The following is a 26,912-nucleotide window of genomic DNA, read 5'->3' as shown; positions in this document are numbered from 1 at the left end:
GTTTTTTATTATTCCAAGTGAATTTGCAAATTGATCTTTCTAACTCAATGAAGAATTGAGTTGGAATTTTGATGGGGGAATGCATTGAATCTGTAGATTGCCTTTGGCAAAATGGCCATTTTTAATATATAAATCCTGCCAATCCATGAGCATGGGAGATCTTTCAATCTTCTGAGATCTTCAATTTCTTTCTTCAGAGACTTGAACTTCTTGACATATAGATCTTTCACTTGCTTGGTTAGAGTCACAAGGAGGTATTTTATACTATTTGTGACTACCATGAAGCATATCCTTTCCCTAATTTTTTCACAACCTGTTTATCCTTTTAGTAGAGGAAGGCTGCCAATTTGTTTGAGTTAATGTTATACCCAGCCACTTTGCTGAAGTTGGTTATCAGGCTTAGTAGTTCTCTGGTGGAACTTTTCTGGTCACTTAGGTATACTATCATATCATCTGCACATAGTGATAATTTGAATTCTTCCTTTCACATTTGTATCCTTTTGACTTCCTTTTGTTGTCTGATTGCTCTGGCTAGGACTTTGAGTAGTATAGTGAATAAGTAGGGAGAGAGTGAGAAAGAGCACTAACCAATTCCTTCTATGAAGCCACAATTACACTTCTACCTAAACCACACAAAGAACCAACAAAGAGAGAACTTCAGACCAATTTCCCTTATGAATATTGACAAAAAAGTACTCAATAAAATTCTCACAAACTGAATCTAAAAACTCATCAAAAAATGATCATCCATCATTATCAGGTATGTTTCATCCCAGGGATGAAAGGATGGTTCAATATATGGAAATCCATCAACGTAATCCACTATGTAAACCAACTCAAAGAAAAAAACCATATGATCATCTCAATAGATGCTGAGAAAGCTTTTCACAAAATTCAACACCCCTTCATTTTAAAAGTCTTGGAAAGATCAGGAATTTAAGACCATACCTAAACATAGTAAAAGCAGTATGCAGCAAACCAGTAGCCAGCATCAAACAAAAAGATGAGAATCTTGAAGCAATCCCACTGAAATCAGGCACTAGACATGGCTATCCACTCTCTCCCCACTTATTCAGTCCCTGCTTTCCTTGTCTCTGCATTTCTTTTAGATAGAACGGATTTTGGGTAGAAAGTTTTGTGGGTGGGTTTGTCTCTATTCTAGATCCTGTCTTGTTACAGAAGGTGGCCTTTTCAAGTTCCATGTCCCCAGCTGTTAGGCATCTCAGCTGAAGTCACCCATATTAACTCCTGGGAGCCTCCCCCACCCCAGATCTCTGGAACTTCCTACAGATTCCCACCATCCTCACACTTCCCCAACCACTCTGGTCCTCTAAATCTCTCTCCTGTGTCTCCCCACACCTGATTCTACCCCTATCCTCCTCCCCATTCACTCTCATATTAAGATCCCTCACTCCCTCTGCCTCTTATGAATATTTTGTTCCCCATTTAAGTAAGATTCAAGCATTCTCTCTTCGGCCTCCCTTCTTATTTAACTTATTTGGTTTTGAGGGGTTTATCATGGGTATTCTGTACATTTTAGCTAGTATCCACTTATCAGTGAATTCATACAGTGCATGTCTTTGAGTCTGGGTTACCTAGCTCAAGAGGACATTTTCTAGTTCTATTAATTGCCTACAAAATTCACATCCTTATTCTAATTAACTGTATAGTATTTCATTGTATAAATGAACCATATTTTCTTCATCCATTCTTAGGTTGAGGGATGTCCCCATTGTTTTCAATTTCTAGCTATTATGAAGAAGTCTCCTATGAACATAGTAGAGCACATATCCTTGTAGTATGGTGGAGCAGTTTTTGAGTATATGTCCAGGAGCTGTATAGTTACCTGTGTCTTTAGGTAGAACTATTTCCGATTTTCTAAGAAACCACAGATTGATTTCAGGAATGTCTGTAAAAGTTTATAATACCACCAACAATGGAGGAGTGTTCCCCCTTTCTCCACACCCTCACCACTATATGTTGTTGCATGAGCTTTTGACCTTAGCCATTCTGATTGGTGTAAGGTGGAATCTCAGAGTTGTTTGATTCACATTAACTAAGGATGGTGAACATTTTAAGTGTTTCTTGGCCATTAGAAATTCCCCTCCTGAGAATCCTCTGTTTAGTTTTGTACTCCATTTTATAATTGAGCTATTTGGTTTGTTGGAGTCTAAGTTCTTAAGTTCATTGTATATTTTGGTTATTAGTCCTCTGTCAGATGTATGGTTAGTGAAGATATTTCCCAATTTGTTCACTGCCCATTTGATTTATTGGCATTGTCATTTGCCTTACAGAATCTTTTCAGTTTCATGAGGTTCCATTTTTCATTGTTGATCTTATAGTGTGAGCCATTGGTATTCTGTTCAGGAAATTGTCTCCTCTACCAATGAGGTCAAGTTCTCTCTTCGATGAGATTTAGTGTATCCAGGTTTATGTTAAGGTTCTTGACCCATTTGGACTTGAATTTCTGCAGGATAATAATTATGGATCTATTTGCATTTCTCTACATATGCAGATATCTAGACTAGAACCATTTGTTGAAGATGCTTTCCTTTTTTTTTTAAGTTGGAATTTAGCTGTGGTTTTTTTTTAATTTATTTAATATTAATAATAATTCTTTGGTTTCCGGGCAAACATCCCCCTCCCCCCTCCCCTTCCTTATGGGTGTTCCCCTCCCAACCCTCCCCCCATTGCCGCCCTCCCCCCATAGTCTAGTTCACTGGGGGTTCAGTCTTAGCAGGACCCAGGGCTTCCCCTTCCACTGGTGCTCTTACTAGGATATTCATTGCTACCTATGAGGTCACAGTCCAGGGTCAGTCCATGTATAGTCTTTAGGTAGTGGCTTAGTCCCTGGAAGCTCTGGTTGCTTGGCATTGTTGTACCTATGGGGTCTCGAGCCCCTTCAAGCTCTTCCAGTTCTTTCTCTGATTCCTTCAACGGGGGTCCTATTCTCAGTTCAGTGGTTTGCTGCTGGCATTCGCCTCTGTATTTGCTGTATTCTGGCTGTTTCTCTCAGGAGCGATCTACATCCGGCTCCTGTCGGTCTGCACTTCTTTGCTTCATCCATCTTGTCTAATTGGGTGGCTGTATATGTATGGGCCACATGTGGGGCAGGCTCTGAATGGGTGTTCCTTCAGTCTCTGTTTTAATCTTTGCCTCTCTCTTCCCTGCCAAGGGTATTCTTGTTCCCCTTTTAGAGAAGGAGTGAAGCATTCACATTTTGATCATCCATCTTGAGTTTCATTTGTTCTAGGCATCTAGGGTAATTCAAGCATTTGGGCAAATAGCCACTTATCAGTGAGTGCATACCATGTATGTCTTTCTGTGATTGGGTTAGCTCACTCAGGATGATATTTTCCAGTTCCAACCATTTGCCTACGAATTTCATAAAGCCGTTGTTTTTGATAGCTGAGTAATATTACATTGTGTAGATGTACCACATTTTCTGTATCCATTCCTCTGTTGAAGGGCATCTGGGTTCTTTCCAGCTTCTGGCTATTATAAATAAGGCTGCGATGAACATAGTGGAGCACGTGTCTTTTTTATATGTTGGGGCATCTTTTGGGTATATGCCCAAGAGAGGTATAGCTGGATCCTCAGGCAGTTCAATGGATGCTTTCTTTTTTTTTTTTTTTAATTCTATGTTTTGGCTTCTTTGTCAAAATCAAGTAACCATAGGTGTGTGGGTTTAATTCGGTTCCATTGATCACCTTGACTGTTTCTGTAACAATATCATTCAGTTTTACTACTATTGCTCTGTAGTAGAGCTCAAGGTCTGGGATAATGGTTTCCCCAGAAAGTCATTCACTGCTCAGGATTGTTTTTGATATCCTGAAGTTGAGAATTGTTCTTTCAAGGTCTATTTAAAAATGTGTTGGAATTTTGATGGGAATTGCATTAAATCTGTAGGTTGCTTTTGGTAAAATGATCATTTTCACTGTTAATTCTTCCAGTTTATGAGCATGGGCGATCTTCTCATCTACTGATATCTTCTTCAATTTCTTTTTTGAGGGACTTGAGGTTCTTGGCATACAGATCTTTCACTTGATTGATTAGAGTTACACCAAGATGTTTTATATTATTTGTGGCTATTGTGTTTCCCTAATTTCTTTCTTCTCCAATTCATCAATGTATAAAGAAGGAATATTGATTTGAGTTAATTTTATATCAAGCAACTTTACTGAATCAGCTGTAAAAGTTGTCTGGTAGAATTTTGAGATTCACATATGTATACTATTATATTCTCTGAGAATTGTAATACCTATATCTCTCCTTTCCAATTTGGACCCCCTTGATCTCCTTTTGTTGTCTTATTTTTCTAGCTAGAACTTCAAGCACTATATTGAATAGAAAGGGAGTGTTGCCAGTCTTGTCTTGTCTTGTCTCTGATTTTAGTGGAATGACTTCAAGTTTTTCTCCATTTAATTTGATGCTAGCTTGCAGTTTATTAGGCTTGGATGTGTGCTTGAATCCCTGATCTCTCCAAGCCTTTTAACATGAACAAATGTCAGATTTTGTTGAAGGCTTTCTCCACATCTAATGAGATGATCATGTCATTTCATCCCTTTCTCTGGATTTCTTTATAGAGTAGAAAATGTTGATGGATTTCTGTATATTCATCCTAGGGATGAAGCCTATTTGATCATAGTCAATGGTGTTTTTGATGTATTCTTGGATTCAGTTTGTTAGAATTCTACTCAGTATTTTGATGTTGATATTCATAAGTGACATTAGTCTGAAGTTCTCTTTGTTGAATCTGTATGGTTTAGGTATCAGGGTAACTATGGCCTAAAAGTATGAATGATGTAGCATTATTCAATTTCTATTTTTACAGCAATTTTTATTGGATATTTTATTTATTTATAGTTCAAGTGTTACCTCCTTTCCTGGTTTCCCTTTTGGAATCCCCCATCCCATCCTCCATCACCATTTTCTATGAGGAGCATTGGTATTAGCTCATCGTTGAAAGTCTGGAAGAATTCTGCACTAAAACCTTCTAGCCTTGGGCCTCTTTCTTTCTTTCTTTCTTTCTTTCTTTTCTTTTCTCTTTTGTTTGTTTTGTTTTGTTCATTCGTTAGGAGACTTTTAATGACTGCTTCTATTTCCTTAATGTTTTTGAGACTGTTTAGATAATTTACCTGATCTTGACATAACTTTGGTATGTAGTATCTGTCTAGAAAATCATCCATTTCACTTATATTTTCCGTTTTATGGAGTAGGTTTTTTTAAGTAAGACCTAATGTGTTTTTTAAATTTCCTTAGTTTCTGTTATTCTGTAATTCTTTATGAAGAGTTAGACCTCAATGTCTTTTCCGCATCCAGCTTAGCATATTTGTTGTTGTCTGCCTTGTTCAGCTCATTTCAGGCAGTTACACTGGTGAGACATTATGGGTGTAAATTCTGACATTAATAATAGCCATGATCCTACAGAAAACTCTGATCCTCTGACTTTTTTAATCTGTCTGTCCCGTCTTTCTCAATATATCTTGATCGTTATGTGTTAATGTATTTTAGGGATGCATCTGTTTATCCACTAGTACTGGATCCACAGCTGTGCATTTGGATTGTTTGTGATTTCCTGTAGTGGTCTCCAAGTATTGAAAAAAGACGTTTTCTTGATGTGGGGTGAAGGCTACACTTATCTGTGGGTATATGGGCAAATGTTTTATATTGTTGCTAAGGATTTTGCTGATTTAGTAAATTAGTGGCTGGAGATTCTCCTCCAATAAACATGACTTCACTAGTACTGAGTAGTAATCTGCTTGCCATACAAGGCATGGTTTCCATCTCATTTAACAAGTCTAAGTCCACTTAGGAAGCTGTTGGTTACCAAAAAAGCTATCCAACACCATTATTACACTCTTAGAGTTATTCTGTCGTGCTCAGAGTTGATGTGGTTCATAGGCATCATGGCTGGGTAGGGCTGTTGGTTTCTACCTTCCTTTAAAAGCTTACATGCTATCTTTTGGTATTGTGAAAGCTAGTCCTCAGGGAATACAAATTCATATCAGTTCCAGTTGAGGGATCTCCTTGCCATTTTTGCAGCATACAGTGTCTTTACCAATGGTGAATGTTGGGGGATGGTTTTGTGCAGTCTATATTCAGTTGCTGTTTTCCATCCATAGATATCTTGTTGTTGTCTGGATCTCCAGTCTCTGTGTTATAAAATAATTGTTTCCAATCACCTCTGGTTTATCAACAGCTAATCAGACAAGGGCCTGTGGAGAAAAGAATAGGGCAGGACTTCCCATCCCAGCAGGTTTTCCCAAAGAGAAGGAAGATTAGGGAGAGAGGAGAAAAGGAAAAGGGGGAGAGACAATGTGGATGGACCAGGATGATTTTCCATGAAGTCATGGGAAGAAATCAGTCATGTGGACACATATGGACCAGAGTGAGCCAGGACATAACCAGATGGCTAGAAATGGGGCATATGGCTTGGGAATAGCAGCTTCTCGGGTTAGGATAGCTCAGAACCTACCCAGTTTAGAACTTGAAGCTTGTTAATAAGAATTCCAGGTCTAAATGGACAATTTCCTAGACAGATACCAGGTACCGAAGTTAAATCAGGAACAGATAAACCAGTTAAACAACCCCATAACTCCTAAGGAAATAGAAGCAGTCATTAAAGTTCTCCCAACCAAAAAGAGCCCAGGTCCAGACGGGTTTAGTGCAGAATTCTATCAGACCTTCATAGAAGACCTCATACCAATATTATCCAAACTATTGCACAAAATTGAAACAGATGGAGCACTACCGAATTCCTTCTATGAAGCCACAATTACTCTTATACCTAAACCACACAAAGACACAACAAAGAAAGAGAACTTCAGACCAATTTCCCTTATGAATATCGACGTAAAAATACTCAATAATATTCTGGCAAACCGAATCCAAGAGCACATCAAAACAATCATCCACCATGATCAAGTAGGCTTCATCCCAGGCATGCAAGGATGGTTTAATATATGGAAAACCATCAACGTGATCCAGTATATAAACAAACTGAAAGAACAAAACCACATGATCATTTCATTAGATGCTGAGAAAGCATTTGACAAAATTCAACACCCCTTCATGATAAAAGTCCTGGAAAGAATAGGAATTCAAGGCCCATAGCTAAACATAGTAAAAGCCACATACAGCAAACCAGTTGCTAACATTAAACTAAATGGAGAGAAACTTGAAGCAATCCCACTAAAATCAGGGACTAGACAAGGCTGCCCACTCTCTCCCTACTTATTCAATATAGTTCTTGAAGTTCTAGCCAGAGCAATCAGACAACAAAAGGAGGTCAAGGGGATACAGATCAGAAAAGAAGTCAAAATATCACTATTTGCAGATGATATGATAGTATATTTAAGTGATCCCAAAAGTTCCACCAGAGAACTACTAAAGCTGATAGACAACTTCAGCAAAGTGGCTGGGTATAAAATTAACTCAAATAAATCAGTAGCCTTCCTCTACACAAAAGAGAAACAAGCCGAGAAAGAAATTAGGGAAACGACACCCTTCATAATAGACCCAAATAATATAAAGTACCTCGGTGTGACTTTAACCAAGCAAGTAAAAGATCTGTACAATAAGAACTTCAAGACTCTGAAGAAAGAAATTGAAGAAGTCCTCAGAAGATGGAAAGATCTCCCATGCTCATGGATTGGCAGGATTAATATAGTAAAAATGGCCATTTTACCAAAAGCGATCTACAGATTCAATGCAATCCCCATCAAAATACCAATCCAATTCTTCAAAGAGTTAGACAGAACAATTTGCAAATTCATCTGGAATAACAAAAAACCCAGGATAGCTAAAATTATCCTCAACAATAAAAGGACTTCAGGGGGAATCACTATCCCTGAACTCAAGCAGTATTACAGAGCAATAGTGATAAAAACTGCATGGTATTGGTACAGAGACAGACAGATAGACCAATGGAACAGAATTGAAGACCCAGAAATGAACCCACACACCTATGGTCACTTGATTTTTGACAAAGGAGCCAAAACCATCCAATGGAAAAAAGATAGCATTTTCAGCAAATGGTGCTGGTTCAACTGGAAGTCAACATGTAGAAGAATGCAGATCGATCCATGCTTATCACCCTGTACAAAGCTTAAGTCCAAGTGGATCAAGGACCTCCACATCAAACCAGATACACTCAAACTAATAGAAGAAAAACTAGGGAAGCATCTGGAACACATGGGCACTGGAAAAAATTTCCTGAACAAAACACAAATGGCTTATGCTCTAAGATCAAGAATCGACAAATGGGATCTCATAAAACTGCAAAGCTTCTGTAAGGCAAAGGACACTGTGGTTAGGACACAATGGCAACCAACAGATTGGGAAAAGATCTTTACCAATCCTACAACTGATAGAGGCCTTATATCCAAAATATATAAAGAACTCAAGAAGTTAGACCGCAGGGAGACAAATAACCCTATTAAAAAATGGGGTTCAGAGCTAAACAAAGAATTCACAGCTGAGGAATGCCGAATGGCTGAGAAACACCTAAAGAAATGTTCAACATCTTTAGTCATAAGGGAAATGCAAATCAAAACAACCCTGAGATTTCACCTCACACCAGTGAGAATGGCTAAGATCAAAAACTCAGGTGACAGCAGATGCTGGCGAGGATGCAGAGAAAGAGGAACACTCCTCCATTGTTGGTGGGATTGCATACTGGTACAACCATTCTGGAAATCAGTCTGGAGGTTCCTCAGAAAATTGGACATTGAACTGCCTGAGGATCCAGCTATACCTCTCTTGGGCATATACCCAAAAGATGCCCCAACATATAAAAAAGACACGTGCTCCACTATGTTCATCACAGCCTTATTTATAATAGCCAGAAGCTGGAAAGAACCCAGATGCCCTTCAACAGACAAATGGATACAGAAAATGTGGTTCATCTACACAATGGAATATTACTCAGCTATCAAAAACAATGACCTTGGGGTTGGGGATTTAGCTCAGTGGTAGAGTGCTTGCCTAGGAAGCACAAGGCCCTGGGTTCGGTCCCCAGCTCCGAAAAAAAGAACCAAAAAAAAAAAAAAAAAAAAAACAATGACCTTATGAAATTCGTAGGCAAATGGTCGGAACTGGAAAATATCATTCTGAGTGAGGTAACCCAATCACAGAAAGACATACATGGTATGCACTCATTAATAAGTGGCTATTAGCCCAAATGCTTGAATTACCCTAGATGCCTAGAACAAATGAAACTCAAGACGGATGATCAAAATGTGAATGCTTCACTCCTTCTCTAAAAGGGGAACAAGAATACCCTTGGCAGGGAAGAGAGAGGCAAAGATTAAAACAGAGACTGAAGGAACACCCATTCAGAGCCTGCCCCACATGTGGCCCATACATATACAGCCACCCAATTAGACAAGATGGATGAAGCAAAGAAGTGCAGGCCAACAGGAGCCGGATGTAGATCGCTCCTGAGAGAAACAGCCAGAATACAGCAAATACAGAGGCAAATGCCAGCAACAAACCACTGAACTGAGAATAGGACCCCCGTTGAAGGAATCAGAGAAAGAACTGGAAGAGCTTGAAGGGGCTCGAGACCCCATATGAACAACAATGCCAACCAACCAGAGCTTCCAGGGACTAAGCCACTACCCAAAGACTATACATGGACTGACCCTGGACTCTGACCTCATAGGTAGCAATGAATATCCTAGTAAGAGCACCAGTGGAAGGGGAAGTCCTGGGTCCTGCTAAGACTGAACCCCCAGTGAACTAGACTGTTTGGGGGAGGGCGGCAATGGGGGGAGGGTGGGGAGGGGAACACCCATAAGGAAGGGGCGGGGAGAGGGGGATGTTTGCCCGGAAACCGGGAAAGGGAATAACACTCGAAATGTATATAAGAAATACTCAAATTAATAAAAAAAAAAAAAGAAAGAAAGAAAAGAAAAAAAAGAAAAAAAAAGAAATACTCAAGTTAATAAAAAAAAATCCAAAAAAAAAGATAGTAACCAACAACTGACATTTTTAATTCCTTTCAATAAAATATGGTACTTTTTTTAAAAAGAAAAAAAAAAACAGAGACAGAAGGAACACCCATTCAGAGCCTGCCCCACATGTGGCTCATGCATATACAGCCACCCAATTAGACAAGATGGATGAAGCAAAGAAGTGCAGGCCAACAGGAGCCGGATGTAGATCTCTCCCGAGAGACACAGCCAGAATACAGCAAATACAGAGGCGAATGCCAGCAGCAAACCACTGAACTGAGAATAGGACCCCCGTTGAAGGAATCAGAGAAAGAACTAGAAGAGCTTGAAGGGGCTCGAGACCCCATATGAGCAACAATGCCAAGCAACCAGAGCTTCCAGGGACTAAGCCACTACCTAAAGACTATACATGGACTGACCCTGGACTCTGACCTCATAGGTAGCAATGAATATCCTAGTAAGAGCACCAGTGGAAGGGGAAGCCCTGGGTCCTGCTAAGACTGAACCCCCAGTGAACTAGACTGTTGGGGGGAGGGCGGCAATGGGGGGAGGATGGGGAGGGGAACACCCATAAAGAACGGGAGGGGGGAGAGGGATGTTTGCCCGGAAACCGGGAAAGGGAATAAAACTCGAAATGTATATAAGAAATACTCAAGGGGCTGGAGAGATGGCTCAGCGGTTAAGAGCACTGACTGCTCTTCCAGAGGACCTGAGTTCAATTCCCAGCAACCACATGGTGGCCCACAACCATCTGTAGTGAGATCTGATGCCCTCTTCTGGTGTGTCTGAAGACAGCTACAGTGTACTTATATATAATAAATGAATAAATCTTTAAAAAAAGAAATACTCAAGTTAATAAAAAAAAAGAAAAAAAAAGAATTCCAGGTCTATGTGTCTATTATTCGGGTGCTAAAAAGAACTAGAACAGATGTAGAAATTCCTGGAGTTATTCAGGTACATGGGAGGCAAAGAAAACCCTCAAGAATTACTTTTACAGGGGATTTACCGTCTACCTCTAGGGAGGCAACCAAAGGCAATAGAAGTAGTCTACACTTACGAAACTTTCTGGGACAGCCCTGGCCAACAACTCAAAAGATGGCTTCTTCCATCTGATATTGGAGTTTTTCAAGATCACTCAATATGGTCTCTTCTAATTCCATCTATTTCCTCACAAATTCATAATTTTATTTTTTACAGCTAAATAGTCTTCCATTTGTCAGTTGTAGGACATTTAGGTTGTCTCAGTTTCCTAGCTATTATGAATAGAGCAGTAATGAGAAAGTACCTAGAGTAGGACGTTAAGTCCTTTGGACACATGCCAAAGAGTGGTATAGCTGAGTGATAGGATAGATTCATTTTTACTTAGTTGAGAATTTTCCTGATATTCTTAGTGGTTATACCAGTTTACAGTCCCACAAACAGTCAGTAGGGTTTGCCCTTTCCCCAAGAGCCCTAAAGCTTGATTCTTGTTCCATGGGGCATTTCCATTCTGACTTAGGTAAGACAAATCTCAAAGCTATTTAATTTGCATCTCCCTAATTTCCAGAGATGTTAAACCTTTTTCAAAATATTTTAGTCACTTATAATTTATTTATATGTATTGGTGTTTTATCTGCATATATGTCTGAGGATGTCAGATCTTGATGCTATGGTCAGTTGTGAGCTGCAATGTACAAGCTGGGAATTGAACCTAGGTTCTCTGGAAGAGCAGTCAGTGCTCTCAACCACTGAGTCATCTCTTCAGCCTAAACTTAGCGATTTTATTTTTATTTTTAATTGTATTTTATGTATGGGGAACTCTCTATTCATGTCCCAACCCAGTTTTTGATGAGTCATTTGCTTTTTTTTTAATTTGGTGGGAGGATATGTTTTTTGTTACACTTTATTTTTTTAGTTCTTTATATACTGTCAATGTTAACCTTCTGCCACATGAATAGCTGAAAAAGATTCTTTCCCACTCTGAGAGCTTCCTCTTCATTTAGCTGTTCACAAGTCTCTGAGTTTTATTAGGTCCCAGTTGTGAATCATAGGCCTTAATGTTTGGACAAATAAAGTCATATTTCAAAAGTCCTTTCCTATACACATGTCATAAGGGATGCTGCCTAGGTTTTCTTCTAGCAGTTGACTGTTTCAAGTTTAATGTTTAAGACTTTGATTCATTTGGAGTTAGTTCCTGTGCAGCATGATAGATACAGAACTAATTTTCTTCTAAACATGGAGAGCCATTTTCCCTGGCACCATTTGTTAAAAGTGCTTTCTTTACTCCAGTTTTTCAACTTTTGTCACATATTAAGTAGCTGAAATTACATGTACTCATTTTTGGATCTTCAACTTTGTTTCAGTAGTATACATGTCTGGTTTTGTGTCAATACCTTATTGATTTGTTACTTTGACTCTGTAATGTATCTTAAGATTTGGAATTGTAATCCCTTCAGCATTTTTCCATTCAGGCTAATTTTTCTATCCAGGACCTCTTGAGGCTTCATATAAAATTTAGAATAGTCCTGTTGCTGTGAGAATAAGATGGGGATTTTAGTTGAGATTGTATTGAATCTGTACACAGAGGTTGGAGTGGTTATTTTCATATTAAATCTATGCATCTTTGAGCATGTGATGTCTTTCCATCAATTACTGCTTCTAATGGGGAAGAGTCAATAACAATAACAAATACAGTACTTTCACAAAAATATTGAAGTGAATTTGCATTAGAAGACACTTGTATGTTTTTCCTGTTTCCCTACCATGGTTCAGAGATAGCATCACTAGAGTACTGATCAGACAAAATATCCCTAACAGATAGAGCACCTTTGATTCAGTTGTAAAATGAGGAGGGAATTGTGAAAATAAGGATAGAGAGAGTAAAGTAGGAGTGAGAAACATAGTACATGTTTTACAGGCATGAATAATAGTAGATAAAATATCTCACAGTAGTTCACCAAGGCATTGACAGGGGTGTATTCTGCTCAGGCAGTCATCTCCAGGATGCCCAGAGAGAATCTCAACTCCAAGCTCCTGTTCCTCTTTTCGGCTTCCATGTGCTCACCTGGTTATGTTCCAGTCATCAAGCCACCCACCGTGTGCCTCTCTGTACACTGGGTTGACACAATTCTACCTGCTGTTTTTCTAGTGTTGATGTCTAGAAGACACAAAATCTCATTGGCTGCTACCTTTGTCCTTTATCTGGTGCAGGCAAGATGGTGAAACTTGGTGCTCATTTGGCTATTCCTTTGAAAAGAAAAATTCCAATAGGCTTATTTCTTTTTTCTTTTTTTCCTTTTTTATTTCTATGCTAAAAGTAGAATCTCTTGTTCCTTACTGGGACTCTTTCATTGAGTCTTTTCAGAAGCAACTTTTAATCCACCATCATACCCAGCAATCTCCTAAACCATGAATATACTTTTTAAACTTTATATTTCCAATTTAAGGAAAAGAATTTTCTCATCTATTTTATGTAACTAAAGCACATTCATTACTAATGTGTATGTAAATGCTGTGTGTTTTCATTATTGACAACATATCTTCAGGATGAGTTTGGTGGTTTATATCAGAGACACATTTAACTGTTACTTTTGAATTTGTGGTGATGTACAGTAGTGTGGTGTGATTTGTAGAAGTAAAAGCCACTCACCTCATGGCAGCCAGCTAGCAAAAACAGAGGTAGGATTAGGCCATTGTTGCAATATGTCTCCCAATGACAAACCTCCAATGACTAACTTACTTTCCTTTAAAAATTTTTTTTGTTTTTCATTAATTCTATGAATACACACATATCTACCTGTTGAGTGCAGGTGCCCATGGAGGCCAAAAGGGGCTATTTGATTTCCTGAATCTGGAGTTACAGGCAGTTTTGAGCCATGTAATATGGGTTCTGGGAACCAAATTCAGCACCTCACCAAGAGAGTTACATGCCCTTATACTTAGCCATCTTCCCAAGCCCAAGATCTCCCCAATTAAAGGCTTCACCATGTCCAAGTCACAGCACACATTAAAGCTCATCACCATTCATTGGACATGTCATGTACAATCAATAGCAACATCCAGTTATTTATGGATAAAAGACTATGTTGATTAATGATCCACTTCTATGAGCAATATGCTCATTAGAGGAGTAGGCAAAAATCAGAATATAACCTACACATATGTGATTATCCTCAGACTCCCAGGTCTATATGCAGTGAAAGTTGTGGTCCTGGATTCAGAAAATCCCTCCCAGAAGGAAAAGTGAGCTGTTGTTTTGACTGCGTTCCATGCCCAGAGAATGAAATTTCCAATGAAACAGGTAAGTGTATGGAGAAATTCTCTACTTCTAACTAATAGTCCATTTTTTTATGAGAATTGAGGGCATCTAAGCTCAAATTCTCACATTTACTGTAAAGACTTTACACAATGAGCCATCCCCCTAGCCCAAGTTGTTTATTAATAAGAAAATGAATGTTGAGCAAAGTTTAGTGGTGCACCTACTTTCTTCATTCAGGAGGGAGAGATAAGCAGATGTCTGGGTTTCCAACCAGCATGATTTTCATAACAAATCCCAAGACAGCCAGGGCTACATAGTAAGAACTTGTTTTAAAAATAATTTTATTGCAAATAAATTGCCTTCTCAGAAATATCTTTGATTGTTATCACAGGGCTTAGAGGACTCATCAGTGCTCCTCTCTGTGTCTTCTGGGGTTATGTACAACATACAAAGAATGACTAGGTGCTTTCACACTCTCATTCACACTCTCATTCAGGTTTCAGTACTTAAAAGGTGATTGGCAGAAGTGATTTGACTGTGATAGGAGTTAAAATTCCTCTCTTTTATATACTGGGAGGAGCTGGTGGAGGATTTGGAATGAGACAGACAAATACTATGTTTCCCTGGTGGATGTTATCTCTGGATATGATCTTCAAATATCTCTAGTGGAAGAGGGAAGAAGGACAAACATGATATGCTACCCTCATTCTTAGAACTCTCACACTTGCATCCAGGCTTAAAACATAGGCAGCTCTCAACTCCCTCAGACTCAAAGAGGTATCTAAAAATGATTTTCATCTGTTTCCAAGGAAACCACTTTTTACCTCATTCTGTGAGTCTTGATTCCACAGTGCTGAACTCCACAGGTTTAGGTGAAAAATGCTCCCCAGAGCAAAGATTCCATTCTCTGCCAAGCCCCACACACAGGACTGAGGCCATATTGTTTGTCAAAGTGCAGTTAGTCCAATTTTCAAAGTTCCCATAACACTTCTATAACAGTGTCAATACTGTTTAAAAGTCCAAAGTTCAAAGTCTCTCCTGAAACTCAAGGCCATCTCTTAATTGCAACACCCAGTAAAATATAAGTAAAAATACTGATCACATACTTCCCACATAAAATGATGCAAAATAAGCATTAGCATTTCAAAAGAGAAGAAAAGGACCAAAGTCAAGAAATACTGGATCAGTGCAAATCCAAAAACAGGCAGGGCAAACCAAATTCTGCATCCCCATTTCTGATGCCAAAGCATCTTTAAGTACTTCCAACTCCTGCCAGATTTGTTGTCTGTGTTGTTGTAAAATTATGAAAAAAATAAATAAAGCAGTCTTTTTACCCGCTCTTGGTCCGGCACTGTGGTGCCCCAAGATATCTGATATATATTTTAATCTCACTCAGCAAAGCATCTCACCCAGTCTGCTCCATCCCATATCACACTGCCGAAGGCCTCTCTCTGAGCCAGCAACAATCTCCTACCCATCCAGTTCCCAAGGCAGGTTTCCATGACAGAAACACACATCCCAACTCTGTAGCAGCCCAGGCTCTCCAGCCATCACACACTCTCTTACACTTAAATCACTACATGAAAGAACACACAACAAAATAACCTTTGATCTAATTGATAAGATATAATTGCCCACCTAAACATACAAAGCCCAGTACACATTCATACCTTAAGAACATTCATAACAACCTGTAAAGATATAGCACAGAATCTTAACATCAGTTTCCATGTTGTGTCCCCAGCTTCTCTGTCTTCTCCTGCTCTCTCTTCCTCTTACCTTAAACCCTTTCTCCTGCCCATCCTTCCTTCTCATCCAATGACAGGCCTCATTCTATCCTGTACTGGCCCTGACCTGTATTTTACAAATTAAATGGTGAGAAGGATCTGGTGAAGTCACCTGAGTCCTGAGTACATGAATAGGCAACTGTCCTTGGGGCAGTGGAATTAGCATCAAAATACAGACAACTCCAGAGCAAACCACAACATGTCTGCAATAATTTCTCTCTCTTGGACTCATCCCACACCTGGTCAGAAGATACCCCACAACTGTGGCATTTCCAATATCTTAGGATCTCCAACATAATCTAAACTTCACCTTCACAGCTTCACTCAATGGTCTCGTTGGGTCTCAATTCAGGGATACGCCTAAAAAAATCCTGATAATTTACTTAGCTATGGAGGAAGACTCCACAGCTCATTTCATGGATTCTTGATCTAAATACAGAACCATGTGGATGAAGCTGCTACCACTCCACTATTTGCTGGGACTGGAACATGGCCCCCTCATTCAACTACATCTTTATTGGCTTCTGTTGTCAATGTTTTCTTTCACTGCTTAACCTTTTCTTTAATTTCTTTCCACAATTTGGAAGCTTAGATGGGTGGGATGGTGGAATCTTTCCCTGAGATTACCACTCCCTTTATTTATTTAGCATTTGGCTTTTCTCATGTATTATCTCCTTGAACACTGGTCTTATCTCCATTACATTTTCTGGTGTTCCTAATCTCCTAGAACCATACATTTTAGTTTGCTCAAATTACTCCTTTCCATTATAGGCCTGCACAAGGGTGACCACAAACAACCATGCAGCACTCAATACTAGACTGTCTTGAAATCTCCTCTACCAGTGCCATTAATCTAAATTCCTTCAATTTAGCCTTAGATAGATTTTTTTTTAACAAAGTCAGAAAGCCGCAACGTTCTTCGCCAAAATATCATGAGAACAATCTCTAGGCTAGTGAGTAATATTCTCCTCCTGTGAAGCCTCTTGAGCCATCATAATCTACATTGCTCTCTGCACTGTCTTCCATGCTCTATCGAAGATAGTACATTAAGACCCACTTAAATCATCCAGCCACTATTCTGGTCCAAAATCCAAAAGTCTCCCACATTCCTACAACAAACATGGTCAGCCCAATCACAGCAACACCTTAGTTCTGTTATCAACTTCTTGGTCATTGTTCTACTGCAATGAAAATCCACACTGACTTTGACAATTTCTATAAAAGAAAGCACTTGTTAGAGCTTAACTTCAGAAGTTTAGTACATTATCCTCATAGTAGGCTGCCTGGTGGCACAGGCAGACATGGTGTTAAAGAAATAGCTCAGAGTTCTACATCTGGGTCTGCAGGAAACAGGAAGAGAGCCACTGGGCCTGACTGGCTTTTGAAAGCCTCAAAACCTATACCCCCCACCATGACACACTTCCTCTGACAAGACCTTGCCTTCTAATCCTTCTCAAGCACTATCACTCACTGATGTCCATGTATCCAAATATATGAGCCATAGGTGCCATTCTTATTCAAACCACAACACACATGGGACATACATGGAAATGAGAAGACAACGGTGGGAGATCAGTTCTCTCCTCTCACCTTTTTGCAAGTCCAGGAATGAAACTCAAGTTGTCAGGCCTGTAGAACAAGTGCTTTTCCCAACTAAACAATGTTGCCAGTGTCTCCAACGGGATAATTTTAGTTAAAATTATGATTCCTTCGCCACTGGCACTGTTCAGCTTTTACCTGAGTATGTTAATGTACACAGAATTAGACTTCATGGCAGCTTCTATGAATGTTCAGTGTTCTATGGCCCTTGCATTCTGACTATATGGGATAGATTTTAGAGATGGGAAAACCAAGTTTTCTACTTTCTCAAGCACAGTGGTAGTGCTGATGGTGTGAGGTGGGGAGTAGGATGTGCACACATACAAGTGTGTATCACCCTCCACCTTCTTTTCTGAGACAGGATCTTTCACTAAAACTGCAGCCTGCTAATTTGGCTACACTAGCTAGCTAGAAAGACCTTCCTGTCTTTGCCAAACTAGTTCTGAGAGTATACGTGCTGCGAATTGCACTTGCACTTTTACATGAGTGCTGGGAATTGAACTCAAGTTCCTCATGGTTACATGCATACATTTAACTAAGACATTTTCCCAGCCCCATTGGTGGATTTTGTCTATGATCCACTCCCTCTTTGTCCCACTTTAATAAGTTAACTTGACACAGCTGGTATCCTGTCCCTTTGCAGCTTCTATTTCATACAGAACATCAGAATCCCTTCCGATGGTTTGATTCTAGGACCTGCCATTCAAAAATATTTTAATGTGCTATTTAGTAGTTTTATACATGGATCCTCCAATATTCTCCTCTCAATTTCATGCCATCTTTAATTTTTTTGTTTGTTTGATTGCTTTTGACTTTATAACCCACTAAATCCAATCAGTGCTGCTAAAACACACATCTACTAGAAAATGGTAGACTTACCCGGAACATCCCAAAAGGTAATTGACTTTCCTTCCCCCAAACCCATAAACTTCTCATAGCCTAAGCTAGAGTGGGAGCTTATGAGACCCTCCCTGATCCATATGAAAATGTTAGCTGTCTCGATCTTATACAAGTCTTGTTCAGGCAAATGCATCTGCTCTGAGTTAATGGGTGCAGCTGCCACATCACGCCCAGAAGCCTTCCTACAGCATTCCTCCTCACCATTTTGCTCTTATATTACTTCTACCTCTGCTTCAATGATGGCCCCTAAGCTTTGCGAGGAGGGATGAACTATACATATCCCATCCAAAAGTTTGGTTTACTAGGGTTGTTTCTGGAGAATTTCCCCTCCTCTTTGGCTTTTCACTCTAGAGTGGAGGGGAAGTGACATTCCCACTTCCTTAGCATGTTGTTTGATGGTCTATGTTGAAGTCAGCTGAATCTTTTGTAAATCTAACATTAACTGTCTTTTAACAAGCCATAGGCTAAAGAGAATTGCAATGGGGAGATGGCACAGTAAGTAAAGTACTTACCCATAAGCCTGGGAACTTTGGTAAATTTCTAACAATTGTGAACCTCCTTCTCACCCAGGGCTGCTGGCCACTGGCTGTCAAGGACAAAGGGAGTGGGGGTAGGGGCAGGATCCAGAGGATGTGAGTACAGATAGACAGATTGACTTTAGGAACCAACTTCATTCAACTTTATTTGGGGTGAACAGGGGTATATAGATCTTAGGGAATCGGTAAGGAACTCAAAGGTAGATATATATTAATGGCTAGGGTAGGAATACTTCTAGGCAGGTTCTTGTATGGAAAGAGGAAGTTGAACCTACAATCTGGCCATAGGCTACAGACCTTCCTCAGAGGTTTTTTAGAGTTACAGGCAGTAAGGGCTAATTGGAGAGCTTTTCCAGACATGGTAGACTGCAACCTTAATAGCAGGGTTTGCCAACAGACAATCACATAAAAAGTCAGGTGTGGTGGTGGAATGTGCCTATAACACCAGTATTGGAGAGGCAGAAATACAAATCCCTGGCACTCCCTGACCAGCCAAACTAGACTAATTAGCAATCCCCAGAGAGACCACACATTACAAAGCAAATTAGATGGCTCATGAGGAATGTACCTTAAGTTGACCTCTGGGTAACACATGTACAAATACAGGTGTGCATACATATTCATGCACACATATGCATCAGCACAACTACAAATACTCACTTATTTACTCACAGTATAAAGACTCCCAAGTTTGAAAATACCACTGCTCAAATGTGGCAAGTGTCACGAAATTTGTTACTTTTCTAAATTGAGAGAGTCCTTGTGAGCAGGAGTGCATGTACCATGTTGCACATATGGAATTGGGGAGCCAGTCATCACCTGACTCTTTTGCTTGAGACTATGTCTCTCCACAGATGAATTAACTAGGCTAGATGTCCCATGAGCTCCCAAGACAAATTCTATCTCTGTGTCTCATGTCACTGTAGGGGGGCCCTGGAATTACAGACATTTCGGTTTCTATGTTCAGCCTTTACCTGGGTCCTGGGCATCCAAACTCACATCATCAGGCTTGGGCAGCAAGTACATTTACCTGGTGACCATTGGTCCCCATCCCAGGAAGTGCTTCCTATGGAGGCAATATTGTAATCAAACTGAGGCTGTGTAGTGTACATTCCTAAGTTTCTGATGGTGTCAGAATCTTCAGACCAATGTATAATTGATTTAGGAGAAATCATAACTTTGTCCATGTCACAATGCTGTAGTCACATTACTCCCTGCACAATGTTCATCTGATATCTGAAGTAATAGAGAAAGGCTATCAGGCTAATCTACTCAAATAAGAGGGGCTATGAGCGAAAGAATAATGATCATGAAATAACAAAAATATACATTTTCACCAGATGTGGATCAGTGTATGCAGTGTCTAGACCATCAATACGCCAACACAGCACAAAACCACTGCCTCCAAAAGTCTATGACCTTCCTGGATTATGAAGACCCCATGGGGATAAGTCTGTCCTGCATAGCCTTGTGCTTCTCTGCACTGACATCTCTAGTTCTTAGCATCTTTCTGAAGCAGAAGAACACTCCCATTGTGAAGGCAAATAACCGCACTCTCACCTACATCCTGCTCATTGCCCTTAACTTCTGTTTTCTCTGCTCTTTTCTCTTCATTGGCCATCCCAACACAGCCACTTGCATCCTGCAACAGACCACATTTGCAGTGGTGTTCACTGTGGCTGTTTCCACTGTCTTGGCCAAAACGATTACCGTGGTTCTGGCCTTCAAGGTCACCGCTCCAGGAAGAAGAATCAGGTGGTTGTTGGTAACTCGGGCACCTAACTTCATAGTTCCCATCTGTACCTTGATCCAAATTATCTTGTGTGGAGTCTGGCTGGGAAACTCCCCTCCGTTCATTGACACAGATACACGCTCTGAACATGAACATATTATCATCATGTGCAACAAGGGCTCAGTCACTGCCTTCTACTGTGTGCAGGGTTACCTGGGGGCTCTAGCCCTGGGAAGCTTCACCTTGGCTTTCTTGGCCAGGAACCTACCTGACACCTTCAATGAAGCCAAGTTCCTGACATTCAGCATGCTGGTGTTCTGCAGTGTCTGGGTCACCTTCCTCCCTGTCTACCACAGTACTAAGGGGAAGCACATGGTAGTTGTGGAGGTCTTCTCCATCTTGGTCTCCAGTGCAGGACTTCTTGGTTGTATCTTTGCCCCCAAATGCTACATTATTTTGTTAAGACCACAAAGGAACTCTATTCAGGGTCACAGAGACAAAATACATTATAATTATAAGACTTCATAAATTTTTATTAATTTTTCAAGTTAGTACATTATATTTCCATACATGTATTTTGTTCCTATTCATCCCCCTCACAAACTGATACCCCCATCCTCTCTGTCTCCTCTTTTTTTTTTTCTTTTTCTTTTTTTCGGAGCTGGGGACCGAACCCAGGGCCTTGCACTTGCTAGGCAAGCGCTCTACCACTGAGCTAAATCCCCAACCCCTCTCTGTCTCCTCTTGTTCCTTGTCTTAAAACAATCTTTATTTCTATATTCATATATGAATCATTGCCCCTCCCCTTTCCCAGCTCCCAGACTTTCTTCCCTCTCGGTTACTTTCTACTTTCATGTTACTGGGGAGAGAGAGAATAAATGTGGTATCTATACTTATGATCATGGCTTAAGTCACATAACTTAACAATTTCCAAATCCATAAATTTCCTCTTAAATGCCTTGACTTTATTCATTTTTAAGGCTGAATAAATGCCATTGTGAATGTGCTCCATATTTACTTTATCTATTCATCTAGCATTTTTCCTTTTTTTAGTTACCATGCAAGTACATGGATGTGCAAATACCTCTAGATGGCTTCTGGGCCTATATACCCAAGAATGGTATGGTTAGATTCTATGGTAGTTCTAGTATTCATTTTTTGAGTAACTTCTATGTCTTATATAGTGGTTAAAAATAACACTAAATGTAATTAAAATCACAAAGGAAAAAAAGATTAAGTATTGGGCCAGCTTCCTGAGGTTTCAGACTTTGTGAAGACCGGCAAAGAAATCAGTGAACTTGTGGTGCTTACTTTCCCTGTGGTCTAAGCTGTTGATGAAATTCACCACCACCACCAAATCTCCAAAATCAAGAAAAGACATATAAACCCAAAGACATGTAGACTGTGACAGAAAACACAAGAAACATTAAAAAAAGAAAGGCAACATTCTGAGATAGGTAAAATATCAGATGAATATTTCATTTCAAAGTTTTCTTGTAAAAAAAAAATTGATCAATGGCCTGAAAGTGAATACTCAATGGGAAAATTAATCCAATACAGGGCCTACAGAGAAAGTCATCAATACAAAAGAAAAAGGCAGCAAGAGAGATGATAGAATTCAGCAATATTAAAGAAAACTTAAGCAATGAAACTTGAGAAGAGAAGGGACAAAAGGGTTGAAGATGAAAAAAAAACAAAGCTAAAAAAAGCATATGGGAAGCATGGGCAATGGACTCAAAGCAGAAGAAAGAATGTCAGGATGGGGATGGGATGAGAAATAATACATATAGATACCAATAAGCAAAAAGTAAATGATCATGACCACAATGTCCAAGACCAAACCCAAGAACCCACAGGACTAGTGAAGTAAACACTAAAGGTACAGGAAATCCATTCAACCACATTAAGGCAGAAAATTCCCCGAGCCCAGAAGAAGAAACAAACATTCAAACACACGCACATTCGGAACCCCAAACAGACATGACCAGGAGAGAACCTCTCCATGGCATCCTAGAGTCAAGATGTCAAAGATACAAAGCAAAGAAGCAGTATTAAATGCTGTACAGGAAAAACAGCAACAAAACAACAACAATAAAAGAGAAGTGCTGGTGTACCATCAGCAACCCTGAACCAAGGAGTCATGAAATGACGTATTTCAAGTTTCCAAAGCAGATACTGGCTGGTCAAGACTACTATTGCAAGCCAAGCGGTCTTCTGAATTTAAAAATAAGTAAGGACATTATAACAAAAACACGACTGAAGGAGTTCCTGGCCACCAAGCTGGTACTTCAGAAGGCACTAAAGGAATACTGTAAGCAACAGAAGAAATTTCATTCACAAGACCACACAGGAAAGAACTGATTTCATGAACAGATGAGTTGAACAAAGGGGAGCCAGGAGGAGTCCACTGTAGCCAACAAAGTAAACCAGATACAAATGTGGGACAATATAAAGAACAATCAATACAACCAACAAAAGTGGGAAAAATCAGTAGATACTTCTCAATGATAATCTACATGTAATACAATGAAGAGATCAAACTAGTTGACTGGATTAAAAACTGAAAAACTCCATGGAGAACAGTGGAAGGTCACCACTTGACAGAGGTGACGAGAAGAGTGCAGAGGACTAGGGGCTGTGAAGTGACTCTGTAGGGTATTTCAGTGAGGTCATTACATATCTGTCAATATCTACCAAATGTAAGGCACAAAATATGAACTCCAGTTTGGTATCATGGTGCTCTCATGCAACTGCAGCATTGGGAAGCTGTTGAGAGGGCAATTTGAAAGGTAGCCTGGGCTACAGATAAAACCCTGCGTTAAATATAAAAGAACAAGGAGGAAAATAGGAACACTAATGAGAAGTGTGGACTTTGGGTGAGGATGGGTCAGTGTGGATTGTACCGCATACAACGCTGTGACAGGAAGATATTGGTGATGAGAGAGGCTTACCCATGACAGGGAAAGGGAGCAATAAAACCTCTCAATGTTCTCATAAACTTCAAGCTCTAAATAATTTTCAACCAGGGTTTCTTTGGGTATCCCTGTTTGGCTATCCTAGACCTAGCTCTATAGACAATGCTAGCCTCAAACTCATAGAGATCCACCTATATCTGTCTCCCAAGTGCTGGGAGTAAAGGCATGCACCGCCACCAGCACCCAGCAACTAAATAATTCTTATAAAACGAAAATAAAATCTATTCATATATTTAAGGGAAGAAAACTAGATCCAACTCTATGAGATCTCCAAGAAACACCCCCCCCCCGATAAAAAACCAAAATATGGAAAATACTCTATCGAGAGCACTAAAACCAAACACACCATGTGTTGAGGCTCCAACTTCATAAATCAAACATCAAATGGAAAAATAGGTTCCTATATGATACTAGTAGGTGAATCCAATACTAAACTTTCACATAGACAGGTCATCCAAACAAAGATATACCATAGAGGAAATGGACTTAGCATATACAGAATATTCCATTCAATCAATATGAACAATCACATTTGGCTATACACATTCTTCTTAGCAGGAAATGGTGCCACTCAAGTGTACAAGTCTTCTCTCTTCAATCACCTTAATCAAAATATCCCCTAGAGGCCCATCTCCCAGGTGATTCTAGATTTCATCAAGCTGACAGTGCAGGTTAACCATCACAACTACTATTTTAGGAATCCAGCATTACTCTGTACTGACATTATTAGTAAGGCCAATGTGCACTTTAAGTTTATAAAAAGTAATGGGTTTCATCCTGACATCTTAATAAACAGGAATCATTCACTCATTACTCTTCCTGTACCCGTCCTCCATGCTGTCCCTTTCTGGTTGGTTCTTTTGTTTCCATGTCACATAGACTGTATTTTTCAACTCTTCCTTCCTTCCTCTCTTCCTTCCTTCCTTCCTTTTTTCTCTCATTTATTGTTTTTTTCAAGATGGGGTTTCTCTATGTAACAGCCCTGTCCTGGATTTGCTTTGTTGACCAGGCTGGCCTCAAACTCAAGAGATCTGCCTGCCTCTGCCTCCCAAGTGCTAGGATTAAAGGCGTGTAACACCATGCCTGACCCATGACCCCTCTATTTTCATGACCTATAAACATACAAATGCAAAAAACACATATACACAAACATTTATCATTTGAATCTAATTTTTGCATAAAAAACATTCAGTATTTGTCTGACTGTTTTACTCTACCAAACATGGCTTCCAGTTGCATCCATTTTTCTGCAACTATCATGATTTATTCTTCACAGCTAAAAAGAAAAAAGAAAAGAAAAAGAAAAACAGAAATCCATGTGTCCATGTATACCTCCATGCATTTCCTGTTGCAGTTGTTGCTTTTTTAGGTTGGTACTCCTTCCCAGGCTGGCCTCAAACCTAGGATCTTTCTGCCTCAGCATCAGGAGTACTGTGATTTCAGACTTGTGGCCACATCTTGTTTCCATCCCTCAAGTTCTCTAGAAGCTGTTACTCTGGTCAATGGCCCTCTGCCTTCCTTCTCAAATACCCTTTCCCGATCTTTTCCAGTTTTCTCATCCATGCACCATCAACACCATTTTCCTCTTTCTGTTCTTTTTGGTGTTGTTGTTGTTTCTTCATCCCTCCCAACCCCCTTTCCTTCCCTATCAGTTGCTTTGTCTTCCTGTCTCTTTCACAAGTCCCTATGCATACTCTACCAGTGTTACTTCTGTTTCTCCTACTGTTGTTCTCTCAACAGAAGCCACATTTCTCTTCCTTTTCCCCATATTTCTCCAAAAGACAAAACTCCGTATCTCACCTCACCAACCTGCTCTGCACCCAGAGTCACCCCTCATTCTTTTCCCATCCTTTTCTTAGCTGTTTCTATCTCGGATTCCGATTGTTTTCTCTTCTGGAGTACCTGTTCCTTGACACGCCCACCTGTTGTTTGTTTTGAGACCAGGCCCTGCTTTGTATCCCAGGTTCATATGTTCTTCCAGTCTATTCTTCCTCTCTGATGTTAAAGATAGCCATGGGTCACCATGCCAGGCTCTGCTCTTTGTACCAAGAGCCTTTATTTTTGGAAGTCCCCTGAGACGACCTCTTCTCCCCACTCTCTTCTCTTTCTCCCACGACACAAGGTTCCTCTTGCTCCCAAAGATGGCACAGTCTAACCATACATGGATCCTCTAGCTTTGATTTCTGAGTTAAGTAACACTGGTCACCCACCCTCCAATCTTGGAGGAGGATCTTTTCCTATAGCACTCCTGAAGACAGTAACCTCATACCAAATCTTAGCTCTCCGCCATCCCAAGGGAGTATAAAGACCCCAGGGTGGGCTGCAGGTTGCTTTAAGCGAAGGACTACAAGGATATCCACAGGTTTCAGCTCTACCCTCTGGCTTGGACTGCAGACAGAGAGAGAGGTTGCATCTAAGCTTAATAATCTCTTTCCTAAAAGTCAGCCTGTATCGGCTAATGCTAATGTCCTGGAGGGATACTCTAAAGGAGAACAAATTGAAGGCACTGACTGAGGAGCAGGGAGTATCTTCATGCTGTGGTGCTATACCGGCAAGAGTGGACATAAATCCTGATGTGGCAGTGAGGAATCTTGTCAACACTGTAAGTAATGGAGAGGAAGAGCTGTGAAGGGAACTCAAGCTTTGCGGCAGAGAATTCGTCACTGTTGAAGTTTTATTGGTCCTTGGAGCCAAGGCTCCCCAGAGCCCCCAAGCTATAGCCTGGGGGTGGCTCTGGCCAGATGCAGAGTCCACTGCTCCCCCAGGTTCTGTCAAGTTGTTCAAAGGGATAAAGTGAGAAGAACAGAAGGGAAACAGATCACCAGTCTTCTTCCTACTTTAAGGTAGGGCCTCCCTGTCTCCCAGAGTTACCAGTCCAGCATCTAAATATCCACAATGCTGGAGGCAACCCCTCAACGTCAATCTGCGGTTGTCTATGTGGCCCGGGTGTGCCCATTGGTCAGGCAAGCTGCTGCCCGGCTCCGCGGGCCATTGGTAATGGCTGCTCTAGACCCTCGAGCCATCCCATTCTTCAGCTGGGGACCTTCAGAAACTGCCTCGTCATCACTGGAGTCTGATTCTTCCACATCACTACGAATGTCCTCTCTCATCTGTGAAAACAGATGGGACCAGAGCTCAGAACAGGGCGAGGAACTATGAGCCAGGGCAGGGTCCTGGGAGCTGACCC

The 26,912-nt window shown here is 40.3% G+C and overlaps 2 protein-coding genes across 3 annotated transcripts in view; one reads left to right on the top strand and one right to left on the bottom strand.

Moving 5' to 3' along the window:
- The window catches only part of Vom2r60 (vomeronasal 2 receptor, 60), a 106,395-nt gene extending 85,117 nt beyond the window's left edge, over positions 1 to 21,278 (top strand). The window contains exons 6-7 of the mRNA NM_001099480.1: positions 14,115 to 14,238; positions 20,359 to 21,278. Coding sequence (NP_001092950.1) covers positions 14,115 to 14,238; positions 20,359 to 21,278 — 1,044 coding nt within the window. The remainder of the gene's footprint in view (positions 1 to 14,114; positions 14,239 to 20,358) is intronic.
- Positions 21,263 to 26,912, bottom strand: part of Cers4 (ceramide synthase 4) — a 38,457-nt gene continuing 32,807 nt past the window's right edge. Inside the window, exon 11 of one of the 2 annotated variants that reach the window (XM_006248804.5) lies at positions 21,263 to 26,835. In XM_006248804.5, the coding sequence (XP_006248866.1) occupies positions 26,659 to 26,835 (177 nt within the window). In that variant the 3' untranslated portion in view covers positions 21,263 to 26,658. The remainder of the gene's footprint in view (positions 26,836 to 26,912) is intronic. The other variant, NM_001107117.2, reaches the window with a different exon arrangement.

Source organism: Rattus norvegicus, chromosome 12, assembly GCF_036323735.1.
Source record: "Rattus norvegicus strain BN/NHsdMcwi chromosome 12, GRCr8, whole genome shotgun sequence".
NCBI classification, from domain to species: Eukaryota; Metazoa; Chordata; class Mammalia; order Rodentia; family Muridae; genus Rattus; species Rattus norvegicus.
The sequence above is the reverse complement of the archived record's forward strand: the minus strand, read 5'-3'. Positions and strand labels throughout refer to the sequence as shown.